This window comes from Hemibagrus wyckioides, linkage group LG07, assembly GCF_019097595.1.
Source record: "Hemibagrus wyckioides isolate EC202008001 linkage group LG07, SWU_Hwy_1.0, whole genome shotgun sequence".
NCBI lineage: Eukaryota > Metazoa > Chordata > Actinopteri > Siluriformes > Bagridae > Hemibagrus > Hemibagrus wyckioides.
In genome coordinates, this window is record NC_080716.1 from 2,853,435 (window position 1) to 2,879,326 (window position 25,892).

The 25,892-nt window shown below is 40.2% G+C and overlaps 1 protein-coding gene and 1 non-coding gene across 3 annotated transcripts in view; one reads left to right on the forward strand and one right to left on the reverse strand.

The window, feature by feature from the left end:
* Nucleotides 1-25,892, reverse strand: part of epha4b (eph receptor A4b) — a 97,842-nt gene that overhangs the window by 56,556 nt on the left and 15,394 nt on the right. For both annotated transcript variants that reach the window (XM_058395626.1, XM_058395627.1), the window contains exon 3: nt 21,701-22,361. In XM_058395626.1, the coding sequence (XP_058251609.1) occupies nt 21,701-22,361 (661 nt within the window). The remainder of the gene's footprint in view (nt 1-21,700; nt 22,362-25,892) is intronic.
* trnae-cuc (transfer RNA glutamic acid (anticodon CUC)) lies at nt 7,510-7,581 on the forward strand. Its single transcript has one exon. It is a non-coding gene; the product is annotated as a tRNA-Glu (tRNA).

Here is a 25,892-nt window from a genome sequence, read left to right on the forward strand (position 1 = left end):
CAAGCTTCAGCTCTTTGCTTAAGTAGAAAGAAGGCAGTCTGTCTGTCAAAAAGTTAATTAGTTAGATTGGTTTATGTTTCTACTGCCACAGAACTCTGAATGGCTTTTATTCCATCCTACTGCAGTAATAACAGCTTAATAACAACTTATTTAGTCTCTGGTGTAGGTACATTCTGAGGTAAGTTTTCTGAGAAACACAACAAGCTGCATTTTTTGCGTCTTATTCATATCAAAAGAGAGTTAACTGGAGATTCCTGTGAGGAAAAGTAAACTGTTTGAAGCAACTATAGCATTAGTGATTAGTTTACTGATAAATTACATACATCACTGCGTTTTATTCCTTATATTATGATGTAATAGTAAGAAAATGACATACATCAACGTGACGTGCCATTCAACAAAATTGGGTTTTGAAGCATAAGGCTGAATCTGAGCACAGATTATAGCTCTACACACTTCAGGATTCATCATCCTGCTCTTGTCAACAGTTCTATCGTTAATAAATACAAGGGAACCTGTTCCATTGGCAGCCATATGCAATCACGCCGTAAGACGAGGCGAGCAGTTCGTTCTCTCAAACATGCCTTTCTTTTCCCATCATTCATCTTTGCCAAGTTTTTACTTTGTCTCATTCATCCATCCTGAAGTGTTTTTGGCAAACCCTTGAGCTCAATCCTTTGCATTTACAATGGTGAGATTTTCTCTTAATTATTGGCTTTGACACAGATATTCTTGATCTTTTTTAAAGGGGTGAGAATTCTTCTGTCATCACACAACACTTCCAGGGATTTTTTTTTTTTTGGTTTTTTGGTGGTGTTTTTTGGTGCTCACCATGATACCAAATGGTTGATTCATACCTGATGTTCCTCTCTCTCTCTCTCTCTCTCTCTCTCTCTCTAATGGGGTCATTGGAATTTTTCAGCCTAATGTTAGCTCTTTGGGCTTCATATTGAAAGTGAACAGCAGCAGATTCCAAACAAAAATGGTTTAAACTCCAGATTTTATCTGACAGAATCACACACACACCACCACCAAAGAGCTAAGCAGCCAATTTTCCATTTACATTTGGACCACATATTAAAAGTGCTGTAATTTTTATACCGTTCAACCAATTTGCATGAAAATAGCCTCGAATTAAAGATCAAGGTCTGTGTTTTAATGTAGTCTCAAATCCTGTGGTAAAAATAACAATATTTCTGTCAGATCAGTGTCCAGATATTTGGTACCCCACTTTATAATTCATAAATGAATGTTTGTTGAGTGTATATGGTATATTTGAGCCAGTAATGTTTATTACTGATAATGTCTGTTATTTATAACTGAGATTCATAATGAATAATTAAGGCTTACAAATGAACCTATAATTTAAAATAAAAAAGAAGAAGAAGAAGAAGAAGGACAGAATGACACAAATCAACCAAGTACCCGACCCCAGCTCACCGTCCAGCAATCGAGTGTCAGTCAAACCCTGAGGGGGAGGTTTAGTGCTAACAAGTGTGAAATCTACATGACTTGATCATGAGTGTAACACCTGATCCTTGGGCGAAATAGTGAAGAAAGACGGTGTGAGAGAGAAAGAAAGAAGGAGAGATGGAAGGTGGGGGTGGTGTTGGTGTCCTCTTGCTCTCTCAGACAGGGAAAATAAGAATCACACACCAGATTACTGTGAATTACATCCTTGAGGATGACATCATTACTGAGAGAATCAGTCACCCTCACACTCAATCTCACACACACACACAGAGGTAGGTAATCACCAGGGGCAGGTTGCTTTCTGCACTGTGTGTGATAAGCCCTGTGGAGCGTCTGCTGACACACACACACACACACACCACATCAAGAGCTGCTCCTGCCTCATATAACACTAGCGCTCCTGTCTCCATATGGTGTCTAACTCTGATTCTAAGCAAGACCACCGTCACATCTTCTTTCCTTAACACACATTTCACATGAACTCCTTCGCCAGCCTCTGTCAAAGGTAATAACACACACACACACACACACACTGCGGCTTGTTGTGTTTCCTTGTGGTGGAGAACTCACCACCTGCTACAGAACGCTGACACTGGAGACTCCTAATGATATAAATGATATATATTTATTTGTTAAACAACACATTTACTTATTATTAAAATTAGATTATGTAGCATCCCACACATGACACACACACCTCCTGACCAATCAGATTCAAGAATACAACATCACTGTAGTATTAATGATAAATTATCCACTTAATTATTCCAAGCCAACCAGAAAGCAGTCATGTCGGAAATTGAGTGTCCCGAAGTGTAGTCCTTATCAGTGTCCCAACTCATCCACACACTATACTGATCCTTTTACACTACCTAGGGAGCTGATTGAGACGCAGCTTTGAACAGAAATGAACGGAGACAACATTGCAATATTGACTTCAATGAATGTCTGGCTCTTCCAGCAGACTAAAAATTCTCTTTAACACACACACACACACACATCTAAAACCGGATTCCACCAGATAACACGTTAATTAATACTCTCACTAATGCATTTACTTATGCTTTTAGTAAAGGTCTGTGGGTCTCCATGTACATACACTCAGTATGCTTTCCTCTCCATTACAAGGCCCACAAGTATTAAGGCATTTGCGGGAACGTTCTAGAAAAAGAGAAGCAACGAAGCAGAAAGTCCCAAAGGCCAATTCGCAGCATCACACCCAGATAACCTTTCCTTTGGTTACTGTGGCAAGTGGCTGTGGTGTAGGAGAAATAACACACTTTGGGCTGTACTAGTTTTGGAAAATAATCAGTATCTTGTCATGTTTTAGTCCATATTTAACATAATCTATGTTAATAAGCAGTATTATATCATTAACATTAACGAATGACACATAAGAGTGCAGGAAATAGGCTCATTACTAAGCAGAGTGCAAATTTAATACCCCTTACTATACTAATGTGATAAAAGCACTAATCCTATCTAAAGGAAGTAATCTTAGACTTAAAATGCCAGACTTGGTTGTTTAATCGAATTCCACATCCGAATAAGAATAAGAATGCCAACTGGATGATAGCGGGATTTGATTCCGGCAGTTTGCGTCTTATATTTCAGGAGGTCGTTGGTTGGATTCCCTCAGTGCTAAGTGACTACCCGGTCCGTCCATTTGCTCGTTGTGATTTCATAAAGCTGCTCCCTGAACGTATTACAGATGGACATCGACCTAAAAAAGCCGTCCTTACAAGGCAGTCGTTCGTTATGAGAGACGAGGCAGAGGTCGCAAGACAGAGGAGCAGGAGTGAAAAAAGTTGTACTCCTAATGCTAATAAACGTCTCGCAAATGTTTTACGCGACACTGTAAAGCAAAGGGGCTCGAATAGTGGTTTAATGTTACCTACAGAGCAAAAAAACTGAAGAAGAATCTTCTACATAGTTAGCATACAGGTGAAACCCAGAGTTAGCTTACTGCTTTAAAAGAAATTTAGCACATAGATTCAACACAGAGCTAGCTCACTACTTCAAAACAAAATTAGCATACAGGTTCAACACTGCGCTAGCTTTCGGCTTTAAAGCCAACATAGTTTCATCTCAGAGCTGGCATACTGCTTCAAAACAAAGTTAGCGTACAGATTCAACACAGAGATAGCTTACAGCTATAAAACAATGACTTAACTCAGAGCTAGCATAATGCTTCAAAACATTCATATCAAACTAATTCACCTCAGAGTTAGCAGACAAATTCACCTCAGAGCTAGCAAACAGTTTCAAACCAAACTTAGCATCTAGATTTATCTTAGCTAGCATACTTCTTCAAAATAAAGTTAGCGTATAGACTCAACACAGCACTAGCACACTGCTTCAAACCAAACATACACATTCACCTCAGGGCTAGCACACTGCTTTTAAACAAAGTAAGCGTACAGATTCAACACTCGGTTAGCATCCAGAGAAAGAAGAAAGGGAAAAGAAATACACAGTGCACCATAATTGCTAACCGCACCTTTTCTTCTGCTAGTCACTGACTAATTAGCCAAGGAATGCGCTAATCAGCTAAACAAATGAACAAATCAAAGTCCTGGTGTGTTTTGCATGCAGGAATGGCTCATATTTCCCTCATGAACCATAAATACATATTAAATTAATAAATCATCCTGGAACATGATTTTAATTGAGCAGGTTCTGAGGTAATTTTGATCACCAAAATATTCATCTTCTATACTCGTCTATTCATCGATACTTTATACTTTGCTTTCTTTATACAAAGCTGTATACTGTATACGTCAGGATAACTTAAGAACTCGATAATAATTATTAGAGCTATTTTTATTTGTGCTAACACGGGCTTAGCTTGAGCACGAAGCACAGTGTAGTGCTTCTTTTCAATAAATACACAGTAACATTAAGCTTAGCAACTCCACATTCGATTGATTTCCCTAAAGCCATGTTCTTCAGTGGTCCTGCCCTACGGGAAAGAGCCGTGGGCATGCCTTCCAGGCACGCTTTCTTTCTTTCTTTGAAAACATTTCAAGTCCACTTCACTTCGTCTGCTTAACCAGCCTGTCTTAACATCAATAAGCTATATTAATAAACCTACTGGTTTTATTTATTTATTTTAACAGCGCTTTAGTTTGCACTTGAATTTGAGCGGGAAGAAAATTTTCAGATCTCATCATCACCATACACCATAAATTTTGGCAGGCCACGGCTAAACAAGTATTAAAATAAGATGTGGATTATTCCCAGTTTAACCAAGTGTCTCCAAGCGGGTCTCCAGCATGGGACAAGGAGGCTGAAGACTGCAGCCCCTAGCGTCAGTCGCTAGTTTGCCTCTTGAGACCAGGGGAGTGAGGTTTACCTGTACAGCACCTACCGCTGGCCTCCGTTACACACGTGTATCACTATATGTCGCTTGCACACCTTCCGGAACTTTCCGAGAGAGTCAACAGGAAGCAGTGACAATCTCTTGCTTTAAATAGGTGGCTGAATGGAGATGTTTCGAATTCCTCTGTCCAGCCTGAGGGCCTTTTTTTCATGGCAACATCCCAAATCAGGGTCTAAATCTTAATAAGCACTGGAGCACAGCAAATCCCCTCAGCGAGGGAATGGATAAGGAGAGGGCGTGAGAGAGAGAGAGAGAGAGAGAGAGAGAGAGAGGCACTCTCGATATATCAGCTGTAAAGAGGACATGGCTCATCGAATCTCAGATGAAAAGCCCATGCTGTAACACACACACACACACTCATATATAAAGTGCTCTCAGGACTGGATGGCGAACCAAAAAAAAAAAAGAAAAGATGATTAGAGTGACTGTGCAAACAACTAAAAGCGTTGGCGTATTGACGTGTGAATTATATATAGCACTAGAAGTGTTTATGGAATAAACAGAAAAGGAAACGCGAAAGAAGAAAAAAGGTCGTAACCTGATTCGAAAACACAAACCTGCTGATATCTCTCATCCTGTCTTTCTCTTCTCTTCACTTCTCTCTCTCTCTCTCTCTCTCTCTCCCTAACCATCCCATACTATTTCATCCCTAGTGGCGAGGGGGATGAGCCGGTCCACTGCGAGCCATCGATTTCCTGTTGTGTATGCACGGTGGGTGGACTTTCTGAAATCATCCACCATTTCACTCTTTCTCTCTCTCTCTCTCTCTCTCTCCCTCTCTCTCTTTCTTTCTTATAGAAAATAAACATGATTTGCCTGTTCAGCCAGACAAGGAGTTTTTTTTTCTCTCTAATAGCCTCAGGCAGGCTGCCGTCACGACAGAATTACTTTGACGTAAACCAAAAAAAGAAAGAAACTGCTTAAAAAAATAAATAAATCTATAACCAAATAAAGAAAGAAATGAGCAACCATCGAATGATCATTTCTTGCTGGTAAAGAATTTCATATTTAAGGATACAAACCCTAGCTGGCCACTCTAATAGGAACACATCTGCATACATGCAGTGGGCTGACATAAAACATATATAAAAAGATTGCTAACTAATAGCACCGCAGATTAAGCATTAAACAAAATGGCTGGCCATGGAGCTTAATAATAGCTAGCTGTCATTTAGTGTTTGAATGCTAAATAAGCTCTTATGTGTCTAGGAGGCTGCGTGTAATTACAGCCTCAAAATAAAATGTGTTTGCTTCATCCGCCGTGTTATTTTTTTTAATATTTATAATCAAATAAATTAAGAAATGAGCGGTCATCGAATAATCATCTCATCTTGCCGGTAAAGGAAAAAAAAAAACACGAGAGAAGAAAAATGAGCCGTCGTCCGTAAAGCAAAGTGCGATGATTGCAGGAAATCAATAGCTGGATAGAATAATGATGGTGTTTTTAGGGGGAAAGCAACGTAAATGGGTAGAGGGTCATTATCTCTTCCTTTCTCCCCCCCTCTCTTCTCTCTCTCTCTCTCTCTCGCTTTCATCTGCGAAATGAGGAAAGTTTTTTTTTTTTTTAGCCCTTTCTGTCTGCTTGCCTAAATGACTCTGACGCCTCGACGTCGTGATTATGTCTCTAATCTAGTTGTAATTGTGCGATACGAGGCCTGCGCTCCGTTGTCTCGGCATCATTATCACCTCTGACCCTCAGAGGTCAGGCTTTCTCTGGCGCCCGGGCTGTCTAACAAAATTAACATGGCTGTGCAAGAAAATTGGCCACGCAAGCCAAATTAAACCAATTTCCAAGTCGGCAAGCAGAAATAAATAAATAAATAAATAAATAAATAAATAAATGTTGCCAGTGGTGAATGGTGTATCAGGATAAATGACAAGATGTCAATTTTCAAATTCACAATTTCGATCACACGACCAGGCAGAACTATAAAGAAAATACATCAAATTTATTCCTTGCTTTTATTTTTTTTGGTGTGTATTGTATTATTGTATATATATTACATTTTTTTAAAAAATAGTATACTAATGTGAAAGTATTTCTTCTGTTGTTTAATTTTATTTTCTACATAAAACCTTTTTAAAAATATTTTGAAAATTTTTTTTATTTTATTTTACGGATAATTCTATCCCACAGTTATATAAGTTCCTTGACATTTTTTTCTTTTATACTTTTTTGTGCATTCGATTATTATTATTTTATTTTTTTTTATTTCTTTTTATCATTTGAATTTCACTAAAATATTGTATAGCACTCTATATGAGAGTCTATATGTTTGATGTGTAGGAAAAGTGCTCTATAAATCCATAACGGTCATTATTAGCAGTAGTAGCAATAGTAACATAAGTATTATTATTAATTGTAACAATGGTATTATAAGTGTACTAAGTACTGGCATGTCAGCATGGTTAAACTATGGAAGGAAAGAAACTCCCAAGTAGTCAAGACAATAGATTACTTTAAGTTGGATTATAATATAGAGGCAGCAGTAATATAAGTAGTAGTTGTAAAATTCAGTACTTAAAGCCAGTATTACTTAATTCACCTAAATTCAGTATTACTTTAAAGAGCTATGTACAACAACACGGAGTTTACAGTCGCTGTAGTAAACACTCATAAGAACATATGGCTATTTTTATCGCGAACGTCACCATCCCTGGTGGTCTAGTGGCTAGGATTCGGCGCTCTCACCGCCGCGGCCCGGGTTCGATTCCCGGTCAGGGAAAGGCGCTATTTTGAAAATTTTCCCCGATGTGATTCGTCTAATGGATTATTTTATCATTCAGCACGTCAAACACAAACCGTACAAAGCACACGGTTCTTCTGTTTGTCCCTTCGTGTAAGTGATGTCTGTTTACTTCTAGTTTCTTCTCTAAAGGTATTTAAAAAAGGAAGAAATCTATATTTGTTCACATTCATTACTGACCCTGCGCTCTGACCCCAACCTCCAAGGATGGGATATGCGAAGAAAGAATTTCACTGTGCTGTAATGTATATGTGACAAATAAAGGCTGTTTCATTTCATTTCATTTCTTCTCTATCCCTGCTGATGTCATTTAATGTAATAAATTGCCCCAATAGACAATGAATGAATGATTGAATCTACAGTCTGGGCAAATCAGAAATCAGCCCCACCCTTTACTTCCTACCACAACACACTGCACTGTAGTACATAATTCAGTAAAAGTGGTTTGTACGGTCGGCGGTCAGAACGCCTTCATCCGCTTTTGTCTTCGTTCGTTTACTAATTATTTTTGAGACAGAGAGACGAAAAAAAACATAAATCTCAGAGGTCGGGGTTTGATTACTATTCACAATGCTGCCTCGTTGCCTGTGTGGAATTAAATAAATATTAGCAAAGGGGTAAAGGAGAAGGTCAGGGTCAAAATCTGACAGACAGGCACAGCAGGGGAAGCTCGGAAGACAAAGACAGTAACACACACACACACACACAGAAGCAGGACCTGGAGTGAATGCTAAAAAGTAGCTTTTCTACTCATATACACTCACACACACATACACCACTTTCTCTTTCAATTACCCAGAGAAAAGAGAGGAGAGAAGAATAGGATCCACTCGCTGGGTGGAACGAAGGCAGACGGAGAGGAATAAATGATAAAGAAAGTGAAAAGAGAGAGAGAGAGCTATAGAGAGAGGGTAAGAAAGTAAATGAGAATGATGGCAAGAAGTTAAACTTGAACTTTCTGCCTTGTTTACATTTTTGTCTCTGCCTTCTACAAAACTCTGACAGTGGAGACTCCTTCCAGAAGACAGACAATGACCAACCATCACACACATCTGTAGTATAATGAGGACAATAATATAAACATTGCTTTGTTGCACAGAATGACTCATCACGTTCTGACCAATCAGATTTGAGAATTTATCAGCATGTAAAAAGATTAAGAGACTGCAAGAGAAAGTCAAGTAAAATGTAGGAGAAAAGCGAAGGAATGAAGTGAAGGAAAAAAAGAGAAAGGATGAGCGAGAGGGAGGATGTACGCGTGTGTCGTCACGTGAGAGGATGATAAATATTTAACGGTGCAGGCTGAGACTCACGTTTCTCTAGCAGGTGATGCAGCCTTTCGACTGCTGCCTGGGGATAGATGCCTCACCCACACACACACACACACACACACACACACAGAGAGCTCATCTACTGCTTTACATCATTTACAGACTTGAAACTGCACTTTGCCTATGACGAACCAGATAACTTTTACTGGTTAACATGTGTTAATTAAGAATTAAGACATTTGGAAAGTATTTTAAGGATCTAGGTTTTTTTTAAGAATTTGACACTAATGGCATTGACAGTAATGCCTCCACCACTATCATAATTTGTACACCAGTCTCACAGGATTTCATAATTTTCACAGAACTTAATCTTGCAATATTTTTAAAATAACCGCAGACTTGGACCAAGACACATCATATGAGGTCAACATGCACTCAGCTAAAGCCATTCAAAAAACGTTTTGAACCTTTTGAAATAAGCTGCAGCAAAATCAACTATTTTGGGCTGCAACAATCACAATAAACCCCAGAAGATCCTGAAGAAACCTAGAAATACCTTTAAAACAGGAAAGGAATCTATTGAAGAAAGAGTATTCAAGACGTTTGACCTTGCTGTGACCTTGGATCAATTGCAAAATCGAATCTGTTTATCAGCAGCTAAAGCAGGAAAGCATCTCAGATCACATGACATGTCAAACCTTTTGGTGGATGATCTACAATAGCAGGAGACCAATAACAGGAATCTGAGGATACAATGGGAACATTTTCATCTACTTGATGTTCAGCTGATTGGATAACTGCACGAAGCAGGTGTACCTAATGAAGTGGCCGGTACTCTACTCTATTGAAACTACTGGATTTAGGTCAAGCTTAAATAAAAGTAGACACTCATTTATTCTAGTTGTTCATCCAAAGAGCAAAACTAGCTTCGTTTTAATACACTGACAGACTGTTAAGAGTCGCTTTTAAGCCCGAAGCTCATTAATCAAGATCAGCATTTCGAAGCCTGGGCTTTCTCCTCCTAAAGACTATTATTATGAGGCGGTGTCACACGCACTCGTTTGAAAGCAGGTCGTTCAGGGATTCACAGCTGCTAAAACATTAACGGCTTCGCACTAACACACTGTGTGCTCGCTTAACTCCATCTAATTGGCTTACCATAATATAGTTTGTAGCAGTGCAGCCTTCAAAGGCCGAGTCAGCGGCTTTTCCTCGGTCTTAATTAAGGCCGACCGGAGGGACTGAATAGAGTAGAGAGCCTGAGCATTACTGCAATTCTTCAGATTTTATGGATAGATAGGAGTTGTTGTGGGATATGTGAGGCGGCAGGGGCTCTAATAGGTATTGGTGTAGGGGAACATTTGAGCTAAGACCGAAATGGTTCATAGTACACAGAGAACCTGCTAGAGTTGGCACCAACAGTTACTAGCACATGGAGTTTGTGAGGTTGCGAGGTAATCAGCTAAGTAAACAGCTACATCCCTCCATTATTATGGCACATAATGAACACATGGCAAAGGGTCCTATGTACCTATAGTCCTTTGCTCCCTAGTTCAATATTCCATTAACACAAGTGAAGTAAACTTTTCAAAAGGTTAATTGTAGTCAGGACTCATTTACCCAGGGCCCTATTAACTTTACATACCAAAGACACATTTAAATGAATAACAACATCCACACTTGACATTTATGAAAGTTATGAACTTGGAAATTTAACTAGGTTGCACACTCTGAGCCCTCATTTGCTGCTCTAATAGCTGTTTGCCTATGTTCACACATTCATCCAGTTCAACTCCATGCACAAAAATTGTGAAATAGTGTACACTAAATGGAAGAAATGTCATACTGTAGTCTATAAAATACTGTAAAGAGAACATAGCACCCATTTAGCAGCGCTTTAAATACGGGAAACATACGTTCATGGGTGACATAGGACCTTAGGAATATAGAACCCTGGATACATAGAGCCTTGGGAACGTAATATCCAGGGAACTAAAAACCTTGGGAACATAGAGCCCATTTATCATGTGTTTATTATGTGCAATATAAATCTGGAGAATACAGGACACTTGAAGCACAGAGCCTTGGGAACAGCAGACCCAGGGGACATAGAACCTTGGGAGCACAGGACCATGGGATCATGTCATATGTTCATAATGTGCCATATAAATCTGGGGAACACAGTACCCTGGAATCATAGGACCTTTGTCACGTGTACATACTGTGCCATGTACATATGGGGAGCAAAGGACCCTTGCGACATAAGACCCCTTGTGATGTGTTCATTATATACCATGTAAATCTGGGACTTAGAACTTAGGACTTGGGAAACATAGAACCATGGAAACAGGGACCCTGGGAACATTGGACCCCTTGTTATGTGTTAATTATTTGCCATGCAATTCTGGGGAACATAGGACCCTGGGAACACAGATATGCTCCCAATCAGCGCTAATTGTGACTGAGCTAGATTTGTAACACCATCTGCTAATAACAACCTTTGAGTGTTCAAAACTATTCTGTAGCATGTTATATAAAGTGATAAAGTGATATATGAAGTGCATGTACATGAGTAAAAAGAATCAATTATTAATCTTTAAAAAAGATGAAATAAAGTGCTAATCTTCCAGTACAGCTTATACTCGATTTAACTTATACCACATTATCCTACATGATATTTAATTTTTTTCCCCCTGGTGTCGTATGCTCCTGCAAGCCAGAGCTATGAATTATTCAGAAAGAAAAAAAAAGATGGACCAGCACAAGATGGAGAGTCACCAGGACTCGTTCGTTTCCTGTCACTTTTCTTCCTTCCTCTTGCTATCCTGTATCTTCCTCTGCCTCGCTCGTTCCCTTCGTCCATCCATTTCCCTCGGTTCTCTTCTGCGCGGTCGGGCTCAGGTGTCTAGATATCAATATCACGACAAAAATAATAACAATCGAGTCCTCATAATGAAGCGTGACGAAACCATGAGCTAAAGGTCTGTCACTGTAATTAGCGGAGAAACTACTAGCTCCTCGCCAACAGTAATGAAGCTAGCGTGGATAACCTTGCTACCCTCCGATGTTTTCCGACCTTGAAATGGTGAACAAACCTCGCTCGCTCACACTATTAGCGGTGATTAGCTCCTGCCTCTCAAATGCCAAGCGCTAAATAACAACGAGTGCAAACTCCTGCAGGCCGAGACACGCATCGATCTAAAACATAGCATTGTCTGAGGAGGGATTAAAACTCCCCGGTGACATTATCAAAAGTAAGCTTCGGCTAATGAAAGTAAGGCCATAAAGACGAGTAGTTCAACAGAGAGTTCTAGAAAGTTCCAGCAAAACAGTCTGCTGAGGTAAATAATGTAATGTAAAATCTCACATTGCTAATCTTTCACTTCAGCTAACAATGTTGACAGAAATGTAGCCTCTAGGTAAGGACTTGCTAACATTTTTTATGCACATTTTTCTACACTGTTTCTTCATTCACCATTTTTCTGTGTAAAGTGTGACTGCTGAAGGGGTAAAAAAAATTAGCGCTGGTCAAAGATTTAACACTCTGTCAAGACGACCATGCTAATAAAGCATCAATCTCTGACAAAAACTAGCTTGACAAAACACAGGTCTGCTTTAAGAGTCAGGAGTTTAGACCCAGCTGCGCCTCAGGTAAAGGAAAGCCTTGCATTATTAATACTAGGTGTGCTTTTTTTGTTTTTAGCTCAACATTGCTTCAGTTGTTCCAGCACAGAGGTCAGTTGGAACATGGCACACATCTGGAAACACATCTTGACACCAAAGTGGCTGCTTTTCGTATACAGCAATCTCTTTAAGCTGAAAGATAGGACAGATGATTGATTGCCTACATGTGTAGCTGACTTCCTTTAGCGATGTATCATGTTTTGGGCTGCAGCTGCATAGCGATTAGCATGATTCCTTATTAATACATATTCTATCGTACATAATACGCTATAAGAGCTATCAAAAATGATCATAATATGCTATCAGGGACAAAGATTTCTGATAAGTTTTTGAAGGTTTTTGATCCAGAAGTTAAAATAAGAGCAATTCTGTTGCTCAAATGATCCAGGATGGAAAATTAGCAATGATTTGAAAACTAGCAATGACAAACCTAGCCAGCTACACTGCCTTATACACTCCCTGTTTCCATTTCTGTCTCTTCTTCTTGGCCTCGGCAACCGTGCAATAAACAACGTCATTATTTAAGTCTGTAAAACATTGGGAAAAAAAGGCCATGTTTGGATGCATCCAATTAAAATAAAATATGTACTAAACCTTTTACTCTCCCACTTCTCTTCGTCCGTGGGGAACGCAGGACCTATATTTGGCCGTGAGGTGTTTCAGAAGAACATCCATTTACCGGGAGGCTTGTTCTTTGGCCTTGTTTTCAACCCCCCCTCCCCCAATAACACCCCCTTATACCATCCCTCCCTAGCCTCTTTTCCCTCATGGTTTAGAAATAGTCTGCATAAAATCGTACCAATTTTGTAGCTCAGAGGAAGAAAACGGTGCGGGAAAAGGTGAAAGGCAAAGGGGGAACAACATGCTGGATGAAAATGAGTAACAGCTGGAGCGGATGGAGAGAGCAGTAAGAGCGATAGATTGATATTCGGTAAGCGTGTTCACCTTTTTTTTTACCATCCAGACCCCCCACGGAAACATCTGGCTCTCGGCCCATAACACCCTGCTGCTTTGACAGAGCTAAAAGAGCCACCCTGCAGTCTTCGACGAGAAAGAGACATGCGGAAAAAAGTGTCGTGATGGAATAATGCACTAGCTCAGGGAGTGTCTGACCTTCAGAGATCCCATATTAAAAAATATATATATATATATATATATATATATATATATATATATGAAATATATATTTAAAACTGGCAACTCCTCAGCCATTTCTTATGTCTGTGACACACACATCCACTTCTTACCTTCTACTTCAAGTATGACTTGCCAGATTTAGAAGTCGCACCATTTCCCAAAAGGAAGTTAAAAGAAATGAAGAAAATGTCTTTTACAGATTTGACAATTAACCTCGCCTCACATCTGGTTTAACTTCCGATACGTTCATATATCACGATATTACAATGCTGCTCTTTTAAAAGAAAGCTCCCTGGAGATTGAATATCGGAAAGAACAAGAAACATAAAGGGTGTATGCATTTTAAAAGCGTTCCCTGCCTTTTTTAAATGGTAATTTGTCCGATCTAGTTCTTAATATGACTGCGATTGAGTAAAATGAATAGAAAAACGATTCACTTTGAACTAGTATGCTTTCTTCAAATTCAGATGGTTTTTCCTCTCACTTTTGATCCTTATACATTTAGAAATCCATCCATTTTCTGTACCGCTTATCCTACACCTACAACCTGAAGCCTATCCCAGGGGACTTGACAGGGGACAGGATGCCAGCCAATCATATGGTACAATTGCACACACTTCTTTAGACTGGGGAGGAAACTAGAGAACCGAAGGAAACTCCTGAAGCATAAGGAGAACATGTAAACTACCGTGGTGGGAATCTAGCCCCCTGGGTATGAGGAAACTGCACAAGTCACTAAGCCACCATGCACCCCCCAACTTAGAAACCCTAATCCTCAATTACTAAACTGCAGCCAGAAATCAGTGTGTTAAACACCTGATGCCTAACCAGTATGAATTAGAAAAATAATAATAATAAAAAAAAACTGTCATTATTATTCTCAAAGTACATAGAAAGAGGAAGTTGAAGTAGTTCAAGATACAAAGTGGCACCCACTTATGTATGAATGCCAGGAGCGTACAGGGCCATTAAACTTCTATTCAGTATAACACACACACACACACAGATTTAGACAGCCGTCAGATCCAGCAACTATTATGTTCGCTGTTGAAGTGATTCGCTCAAGCTCTAATCTGATAAGTGGCCTTCAGTGTGGGTCGGGTTTAGCTCCTTTTCAATAAACTGCACACACACACACACACACACACACACACAGAATCGCAGCAGCCTACTAAAAGATAATAATGGAGAAAGATGTTCCACTAACTCTATAACAATGTAAGACATAAGGAATAAAACACAACAAATACAACAGGGTCATATTTACACCGTTCGCAGAAGAAGTAAAGAGTTGAAATCCAAGCCCTGAGTCGTGAAAGAGTTGTAAATTAAGCCAGACTTAAAGTTCCAGGACTCAGGTACAATGGCACTGAAGGGATGAAAAGAAACATTATACGTTGTTTTTATAAACAGGAAGGAAAGGAATCACTCTGATCATCTGTCCTCTTTGAACGAATTGTCTCCTGTTATCTGTTACGTAACTGTATTAAATATGAAGAGACAAAAGGAAGGTGGAAGATGGTGAGATGCTGAGAGACAGTTGAGAGAAAGTGACGGGAAGAGAAAGGGAGTGAGATCAATGTGTGTGTATGAGAGAAAGAGAGCTAGAGAGTTGGCAGGTGTCTGGGCTTCCCGGGTCTCCACGTTGGGACCATAATTGGTCGTGGCAGACATAGTCGGCTCGAACGGCCTGTTTCAGCCCACCCCCAGGAAAGGAAAAAGAGAGACAGAAAACTGAGATGCGGAATAAGTATGTGCGTGAGAGAAACTGACACATGAGACAGTGAAGAGTCCACACAGAAGAAAACACGGAGAGACAGAGAGATCTCAAGAAGATAAGTGTTGTGACAGCAGAACTCACTTTAATGGTTACATAATCCCCCGATGCTGCAAAATCAGGGCCACAGCAGTGAATTATTATGCCATGCTTTTGTGCTCTCAGTGAAGCACAATATAAGAGGCTACAACTGCATTTTGTTGTGTAATTTGTTGCTTTTAATGGCAATAGAGTTGATTCAAGAAGCCGCAAATGATAATTACTGAGAGCTCTTCTGCTCACGACACATGAGCTGATTAAGGTCGACATTTACAATCATTGTAAATGCCAAGACAGACAATGCTGGAAACACTGCTAAAAATGTTTCCATCTTAATCCAAATGATACCTAAACAAAACATAAAGAGTCTGCATACGATTCTGCCCAACCATTTAAATTGTATCCAAATCAAGTACCACCCAACTGGCATTGAGAACAGGGCTTGCATTAAGGTTAACTTTAATTTTCAACTACGTTTCTCTAAATGTAGTGAATTCTGCAAGCTGAGTCTGCTTCTTTCCATGACAGCTACCACTGTAAGAAATTATTTCGGTACATTTGCTGAAGTTTGAAAGCTCTTTTTGAGCCCAGGAACACCCCAGAGAACCAATTCCTGGTTGTAAAATGTGGTGCTTTTGGGCTTGATTAGGTTTAGAATTAGGATTAGACCCACTGTAGTGTGGTGTGCATCAGGCATGGTAACTATCTACTCTATAGGCTGCGTGCCGAGCGACTGCATGACTAAAAATCTTCTTGGTCAAAGATTTGCAGGTATTCATGTAGGGTGACATACTATGTATCCAGAAAGTGACATTCTTCACTGCTTGTGAGCTGGGATCGAAAGAAAACAGTAAAAGTGACCTAAACCTAGTGCCATGCCCAAGCGACCTATAGAAATACCTATAACGGTGGTTAACGGTGGAGTCCCTCCACCAAATGAGCCCATAATTGGTCTTGGGTACAGACTGGATTTGCATTTGGTTCCCGGCTTTAGATCAAAATCCCCATGACTAGACCCCCATGACTGGCAAGTTCCAAACAAGAATTCTGTTATTTCCACCTAAAGAGCAGAGTTCTGGGGTAGTTCTGGACAACCAACTTCTCTCATTTTCACCCTGATTCAGTCAAGAGTGGTTTCTCCTGACGCCCACGGCCAAAATGGACCCACACTTACCCATTGGCTCTCATTAAACCCTTATCTGCACTACGTTCCCTTGGACCCTCTAGCACAGATTCCTTGATCCTTGATTACTTGAGAAACAAGGAAAAGACCTGCATCAAGACTCTTCTTGATACAAGTACCCACTTATTCACCATCTTTAAACAAAGACTCAAGACCCTCTCTACTAACTCCTCTCTATTTTAGCTTAAGAGTATTCTTAGACACTGACCTACTTGTACGAGGATGTGTTTTTGATGGAGGCTATGAGGCACTTCTGCCTAAGGGTGTCTGCCAAATGCTGTAAATGTAAATGCAATTATGCTCTCTTGGAATCCCGCTACAGGTGGCTGTGGCATCATTGGGGTTTGTACTCCCAGTGATAGGTCAAACACATTACTCTTTATAATGCAGTGCAATTTACAGCCCAAAACAAAGCCTCCACCATCCTACCATCTATTCTCGATGGCGCAGAGAACCCATCATGCCTAATTCCATTAACTTTTCTGGAAGAAAGAACCAGGAGAGAGTGAGATAGAAGATGCAACTCTATGCTCAATCACTGACCTGTGGACTGTGGGTTCTTATCAGATGGTGCCCTGCCGCTGTGTTGAAAGAGGTCCTGCTTTAATGAGCTCTCCACTGAGACAGCTGGTGTGCTGGAGCATGCTAATCTACTCTAGTCTGGTTTGACGTTCTGGCCTAAGATCAGCTTTCTGGGACTGTAATTACATTCTAAGAAGGGCAAAGACCATAGAGGACAAGGAACTGCAGTCATGGTCAACTTGCAAGCTGCATCAAGCTGGAAAAATGCACTAAAATGTACCAGGTCTGCATTTGATGGACGATTGGTACACCAATCCATGGGCAACGCAGCTGAGATGGTTTCTGACCAGAAGGAATATGCAATAAAAATATATATATAGTATGTTATGTTAGCTGGAGGTTTTACAGGGGTGTGGAAAACCCTCAGAAATTTGCAATGACCATTATTCAGGCATATGTAGGTAATGCTTTGGGTAATCTTCTTACTGTAAAAGAGTTCAAAGACAATTCCAGGAAGATTTTTAGCCACTGAGTCTACTTTTTAAACATTATGATTAAAATTTCATCCCTCAATAAATGTAGCTCTGACCCAAATCAATATATGTATCATTAGAAAACTTCTACAAGAGTGTCTTTGAAAGCAGCATCTTATATCACCAAAGTCCCAAAGAAATTAAAGAAAGTATGGCTACAATATATGTGGCTTTACTGATATGAATATTTCATAGACAAAAAGACGCTGGGTGCGTCATAGAGATCAGGCCGGGAGAGGCTCACTAAAATCACACAAGTTTACTGCTCAGCATTCAAATCCTGGACCTTGCTGACTTCCAAATGATCACTGGGGACACTCTGCAAGTAGCCAAGTCTAATTGAATTTCATCATTTTCTATTATTTGTTTGTCTTTTTTTTTAATGAAAGCACTTAGCCTTTTTTAAGCCACATCTTCCTGAGACCTCATGAATATTTAACGCAGAGCCAGACTGTCTCATGAAATGAGCAGTCCCTGACGCTTACAGCTGCTGGACGAGGAGGGGGTGACAATTACTGAAAGCCACAAGAAAGCCATCCAGTGAAGAAAAAAAACAGAAAAGAATTAACCAAGAGCGGTAAGGTTACAAAAACAACGCTGTGCAAAATGTCAACAATTAGACTGGGTGGCCGTTTCAGCCTAGCTAATGAGTCCATTAGCGGCTACGCTGTCTAAAGAATGCTAGCTGGGGGAAAAAAGTGAGACTCATTTCAGTGCGTCTCATTTCAACAGGCTGACCTTTTGTTTGCTGAGCTCTGAAACAAGCGGGGAAAAAACAAAAAAGGGACTGAATCATCTAACTTTAGTTTTTAGTCAAAACTGCAGATTGCTTGGGAAAGATTCTTCAGAAGACTGTTGGATCAGTATTAACAGAACCTCAGCTATACACCTGGACACAATTATGACCAAGACAGTGCTTAAAAACAAAGACAAGATAATTGGCCTAATTTTAGTTCCTGCTAACATACATAAACCTGAGAAACTTGTCTTCACTAATTCTTTGATAAATAAACCTCATATCAGTGTGTAGCCTTTGTCCTTGACTATTTTTCCTATCAACCAACCAACCCCCCTTCCCAAAAAAATATCATTGCTGCTGAGCAGTTTTACCCTCTGCTATGAGGAGGATTAACAATTTCATTCCTGGGGATTTATCGAAGTCCAATAATCTTTCTCCAGCTCTATGAAGCCTCGAGCACAGCTGTCATCTCATTCCAGTTAACCTCACAGAGCTTTCACAAAACACCTACAAAGATGTCTGCTAAAGAACTGGCACACAGTTTCAAAATATGCTACAGGGCCTACATGGTCTGGATTGCCTTCTAAAGAAAAAGACAAAACATAAGAAATGGATTGTACATGTAATGGTTAGCAAAGTCCTGGAAACTGTGAAAGACTGAAATTCGCCATTTTAACTGAGAAAACTTTCCTAGAAATCAGGGATGCTGAGACTATAGGGTATATTTCCCTGTAGTGAAGATTTGTAACAATTAGAACTAGCTTCTGATATCAGTTTTGCACACAAATATTGCAACTTATACTGATGAACAGCAGGGAGAAAGAGCTAAGATTTGTTTTCAATCCAGTAGCAAAGTCGATGAGTGTTGGCTCTTGTTACGTGTTAATTCCAGCATGGATACCCTTTGCTTAGTCAGATTGCTCGATCGTTGCTGCCTTCCCCTAAGAATATACATTGGTGTATCTAATAGGTTTTCATACTGTAACTTACAGGCATTGTAATGACTCACTAGCAACAATTATCTGAAACACACACCTCAGCACATGTTGGCAAACCTCTAATCGCCTCACTACACATCAACATACCTCAACAGATCTCTGCATACCACTACACACCTCACCAGACCAAACCTAAACACACTTCACCACATCTCCACACATCTCAAACACCAACAAACCTCAACTCAAATCTCTGCATATCATACCACAGCCCACAATACATCTACACACTTCAACACACCTAGTTACACATCTACATTCCTCAACAAACCCATGACTTCACACCTCATCAAACCTCTACACACCTGAACCCACCACTCCTAGCTATACACACCTAATCAAACCAAACCTCATCCTCAAACCTCACCATAGCCCACATCTCTACACACCTCAACACATTTGCCACACCTCTACCTCACCCCTACACACCTCACCACACCTTATTACATCAAAGCAACCTCAACATACCTCACCACAGCTATACACACACCACCACACCTCACAACTCTACACTCCTCACCACACCTCTACCCACCCCATTCACAGCTCAACAATCCTCACCACACCTTATTTCACTAAAAGAAACCTTTACACAACTCATCACAGCTATACACACATCACATCACCACATCTCACAACTCTACACTCCTCACCATGCCTCTACCCACGACACCTCAGCAATCCTCAACACCCCTCACCACAGCTATAAACACCTCTACATACCTCACCACACCTAATTACTACTCAATACAACTCCTCACTAAACTTCTACACACCACAGGTCAACATATCTCAACACACTTCTACACACCTTTTACACTAACCGCTGAACACAGCTAGCCCTGCAGTGGAACTAATGCTCACTTCCAGCTTGCCCATTACCAAAAAGCATGAAGTCACTGAGCAGTCATCAAAGAAGAAGATATAAGCGATGCAAATAAATATCCACTGTCAAATTATGGAGGAGTGAGGGCGTTTAAAAATAAATATATCCACACTGCAAAATCAGATGAACTGACTACTCACGACTACTATCAAAGACCTATGAAGTGCAATAATATTGCCTTTTATCGCAATTAAATGGGACACAGCATACAAACAGATGGATTTAGTTCAGCATCTGCATTTGAAACGAAACGTCAGACACACAAATGTACCCACAAGATGTCTGAATCTGCAGGCAGGATGAAAAAAGCCTGAGCAAATGCTTTGAAGAAGGTTACATCTCAATAACGTCCTCTCTAACCAGGAGGAATAGCGGCTTAGGATGAATAGGCGTGACTCACCAATGCCTTAAGCTATTCACACACACACAAACACACACACACACACACACTCACACAGTAACCACTATGTAACAGCTTCAGGTCAAACCCAAATTTTCCCAGCAATTTTATAAACATCTTCTGGTCTGTTGCACAGGCAGCCAATGCCGACCATGCCGTAAATCTCCTCGAAATATACAGGGACTCGAAATAATGCAGAGAAATAAATTTCGCTTCGAAAAACACCGGCACCGAGGCACAAAATACTGCAAGGGTATTGTCTAGGGAGTTAATTTATAACACAGCTCTTTTGAATTCCTGAATCTGAACGGCCCATAGGTGTTGCTTCGTTTTCTATAAAATGCGCTGCTGCAGTCCTGGCTGCAAGGTTTATATTAAAGTTCTGATTTGTTATAGAGTAAAAGGTCATTTGCAGGAACTTGTAAGGAAGGTGTGTTGTCATTTAATATAGAACAAACTGGCTACTGTAATAGGAAAATAATCAACAATGGATTTTTGTCATGTTACCAAGAAACCTGAAAGTCCAGACAACTTTCCTGTTGAAGAAAAGCTTACTGATACAGCACATTGACACTAGAGACTCCTTCCATTTCTGTTCAATAAACTTCTCCTTACAGAAATCTTGACCATTTTAATGTTTACAGATATTTGTAATCTGCTTATCTTTAGCCTACACAGGGTCACAGGGAACCCAAAGACTATCCCAGGGGACTATGGGTGTCAACCCATCACAGGGCACAATTACATACACACCCGTTCAAACAAAAAGGGCAATTTAGAGATGCCAGTCAGTCTACCACATATATCTTTGGACAGGGGGATGAAACTAAAGTACCATGAGCATGGGAAGGACAATTAAATCAATACCTTCTGACCAATCGGAATCAGGAATTCAAATGTGTTGTGGTTTCACATAGTAAGATACTTACGTTGGCAGTAGTCCTTTCCCTCCTCGAAGCCTGGCTTGCAGATGCAGCGCCCAATCGGGACCAGCCACCCGCCATCTGCACTGCAGTACATCTTCGGTGATTCAAACTCCTCAGAGTCGTTAACGCACGATCCACGCACCTCAACAAGTGCAGAGTCGCCCCCTGTCACTGTATCAGGGAAATGCGCCAGGTTGTGCACGGCAGCCGGGCACTTCTTATAGAAAACCCGTAGTGAGACAAGAGCGATACATGCACCAACATCCTGAAAGGCCAAGTAGAAACCTTTTTTGCTCAAGTTGCTGATATCCCGAACCTCTGTGTTCAGTTTCATGACACGGTCACCAACATCGGTCTGTGTGAAGCTTTCGTCTGCGGCGATTGTGTCAATCTTGACGTACTGGCTTTCCTTGATGAACCACAAGTTATCGTTGTTGGACTCATGGTAGTACATGTTGAACGTCTCTTTGCAAGTTCCAGGGACTCCGGGAAGGCTGTTGCAGTCACGCAGTGTGAACTTGATCTCGATGTAGATGCGCTGAGCGCCATGGCGGGCAATGTGACGAGTGCGGAGCCAGTTGTTCTGGTTGGCCTCCATCACATTGCACACTTGGTATGAGCGCATGGGCGTGTTGCGTTCGTCCATCACGCTGATCTCCTCCCACTAAAAGGGGAAGCAGGAAACATGTTAAATGTTAAGAGGGGACATGTTTTGCAAATCAGGCACTAATCATATACTGTTTGGAATAAGACCGTTTCTGTTTTAAACTCTCTAGCCTCTTTTTAGAAGACAAAAAATGTCAGCGTGTGTTATTGAGAAACCAATCTTAATGAATTCATTGTATTTGCCACAGCACAAAATTTTGTTTGTACCAGAAACAAATCTAGAACTCTAAGGGGTTAGCTTGCACATTTCCACATACTCCATGTTCGTACCTTCTACAATCCAAAGAACCCTTGAACAACAAATTAGACTAATCTCAGCTTAACTTTACTGCATGCTAAATTCTCCTTCTTTTCACATCCTTTAAACAGAACTTTGCATTAACTGTGACCAAAAGACAATACTGTGGTGACACATTCCCAATTAACCATCAAGTTCCATGTTACATGGTTGAGACATACTGTAAATGGCACACATAGTGCTGATGTTGGCTAGTTGTTTGTGTGCTACATGGGTATGCTAAATACTACTTTGGAAAAAACCAAAACCTTCGCTTCACCTCAGAAACCAAAAAGAAAACGTTTGCCTCTGTTAGCTTTTCAAACGACGGCTGTATTTTGTGGAAACAAGCATTTTTTTCTCACATGGTAAGCAGCATGATGTCCTGAAAATGTCAGAAATATCTGTCTAGCTAAATACTTTCAAAGCTCAGTACCCCAAATAAATCAGCAGTTTCTGAAAATAAACTGAGACCAGAAACAGTCCATGAATGTTAATAAGTTTTCAATGAATTTTCATGTTATAATCTCATCTTATAATGTGTGTGTGATTTAGTTTTTAATATATGTGCGAGCAACTCTGGCTACATCTGCTTTCACTTGTGTTGAGTTTCTGTACCCGAGGACACATCTTACATGAGTAAGAAAACATCTCAATTTCTTAAAGAGAAAGAAAATAAACCAGGCGGGAACAATCCTTCATATGTCTGATCCCTCCAAAAAGATTCAGATTTAGCCAAATAAAACCCAGATCCCAGGGTTTGCGGATCTCATTTTGCCACAGAGATACATTCAGAAACCACCGTCTCAGTTAAGAACTTGAGTGATTTGAGTTACTGTTAAATGAACTGATGTTTGGTTAGACATCAAGCTTTGGGCCAAAACATAAAAATCTCAGGGTTCTCAAATGTCTGTATCACTCAGAAGTAGTCTCTTTAAAGCGTTTCCCATCCTGTCTAAAGCTAGCCAGAGGAGAACCACAGCATTTAATAAGTGCTTATTTGAGTAGCTTTTGACATATTGAGAGGACAAAAGCTTTTAACAATTGACAACGATGAATACTAGACTTTAATTTTGCATGTATTATAGCTGTGTTTTCTTTTACTTAATATAGCTAGCTAGTTAGTGTGCTTAGGTTTGTTTTGGTAGCATATTAATTTAACGCATGGTATATGAAGAACAAACATTGGATTGGATATTTAGATTTAAGGAGGAAAAAAATAAAACACAAAAAAATTCTAGAGACTGGATCAAGTGCCATTCTTTAAGCGGTTGAATAATGTAGGTGTAAAAGTGGCACAATACTATACTGTTTAGCTCTCCTGTCTAATATCAGGCTGCATCCATGGTCGAGTTTCACCTAGCTTTACCAGGAAACGGTCTAAACACTCCTAAGGTGAAAAAAAACAAACTTTCCAAATTAAACTAGAAGAAAGCTATTTTCCTTGCTTGCTCTGCTCATATGGAGTGAAGGTTTCTCTTCATTTCTCAAACCTGCCATGATGCCACAGGCTATAACAACATGATTATGAATGGAGTATGTTTAAAATATATCAACTGAGACACAAGGGTCAATTACAGGTGTGTTTAAACAGAGACATGTGTGTGTTCACTTCAGTCCACAGACGGACATTGCAGATCAAATCAACGTTGCTATAGAATGACTTTCTGGATGAAAACAGTAAACTGCTTTTCCCCATAGTGCAATGAATGTGACATTTGGAGAAATAATCATCGGGCAAAAAAGACAGTCTTATGAGTTCCTGTTTATTTATTTTCAAAAGTTAGTCTGTAGTAAACTTTTATATTTCCATTGGGAAGCCGTTGCTGGGAGTTAGAAAGTATTTTACAAAGTGATTGAAGTTTTTTTAGCAGGGTGTCTGACGCACACACACATACACATCAGACACAACACGTAATAACTGCTATGCCATATGGTGAGCTGAGTCACCATATAAACGACATGCAATTACCATAAAATGGCTAGCAATCGCCCACATACACAATAGTACATGCACAAGGTTAAAAGCATTCTGTTTAGACAGGAGGTAAAGGTTAGGTACTTTCAAGCAGCCCTGCTGTCAGGAGGATAATGTGGGTGTCTGATTCCTGCACAGCCCTCGGTGCTTTGAGAAAAAAAAAAGCCAAAAAAAAAAAAAAAATCCACTCATCAGTCATTTTTCGGCATTGCTTGGCAACTTTGAAGAAGGGCAAACATGTCAATTCACTGACTTAACAGAAATTCCAACAGTAATTATCTGGTAGTTTGAGATCATTACTGTCTTTAAGTCCACAAAGGAACATCTGTTTTTTAAAGGAGGGGTTCTTTCTGAAACACACATAATTAGGTTTACCTGTTTCCTGCCGGCCCAATGTGAACCGTCCCTGTTGGGTTTAAGACACACACACTCACACGCACACATCTGAAATTAACTTTGAGCATCAAACCAAAGCCAAGCCTTCACATCTGGCTTGGGGTTGAGGGAATTGGTTCTGACCTGCCAGGGTCAAGTGGCACATTTGAGTTGCTAAGATAAATATTCAATGGAGCTAAGCAAACAACCATGGGAAACGACTGCCTTTGGTCTGAAGGTGGGGCAGGCTGTTGAAGGTCAAAGGTCAGCAAATCTCCAGGCATGCCATCCACAAGGCAACAGTAAGAGACCCCAAACTCAGCACCTTCAAGTAGTCATGTCAGTGAGGAAACTACTATCAGTTCATTTATCCTTAACAAAGTTCACAGTGGATCAAGCTACCCTGGGAAAACTGGGTCCTCCATAATCCATTCACAAATACATCTATTGACATGTTTATGAGAGGTGCATAGATCCTGGAGGAAGCTCATGTATACAATAACCTTAGGTCAGGATTACACCAAGGACTTGGGAGCTGTGAATCGACTACTTGCTTGTAACACTACAGTCTGGGCTAAACATTGATGCCGACTGGAGACTTAGGGGGAAATCTTACTTAGTAGCACAACAACAACTTGTTTGTGCTTCAAGGACCCAAAATCTTAGGCATCATCAATGATTATTTATGGGTTCCTGAAGGGCACAACACAAGTGTTCACTCTATTATTGGGAGAGCCAGGAGTAATAGACAACATCTGGCCATGCTTTCTTGCTACAAGGATTGACATTTCTCTCTCCTCTGTCAATCAGAGCAACACCAACCATATACATCAAATCAAAGGACATACACATCAAAGGACAGTGTGAGCAATTGGTTGGCTTTATATGTCTCAGTGGAA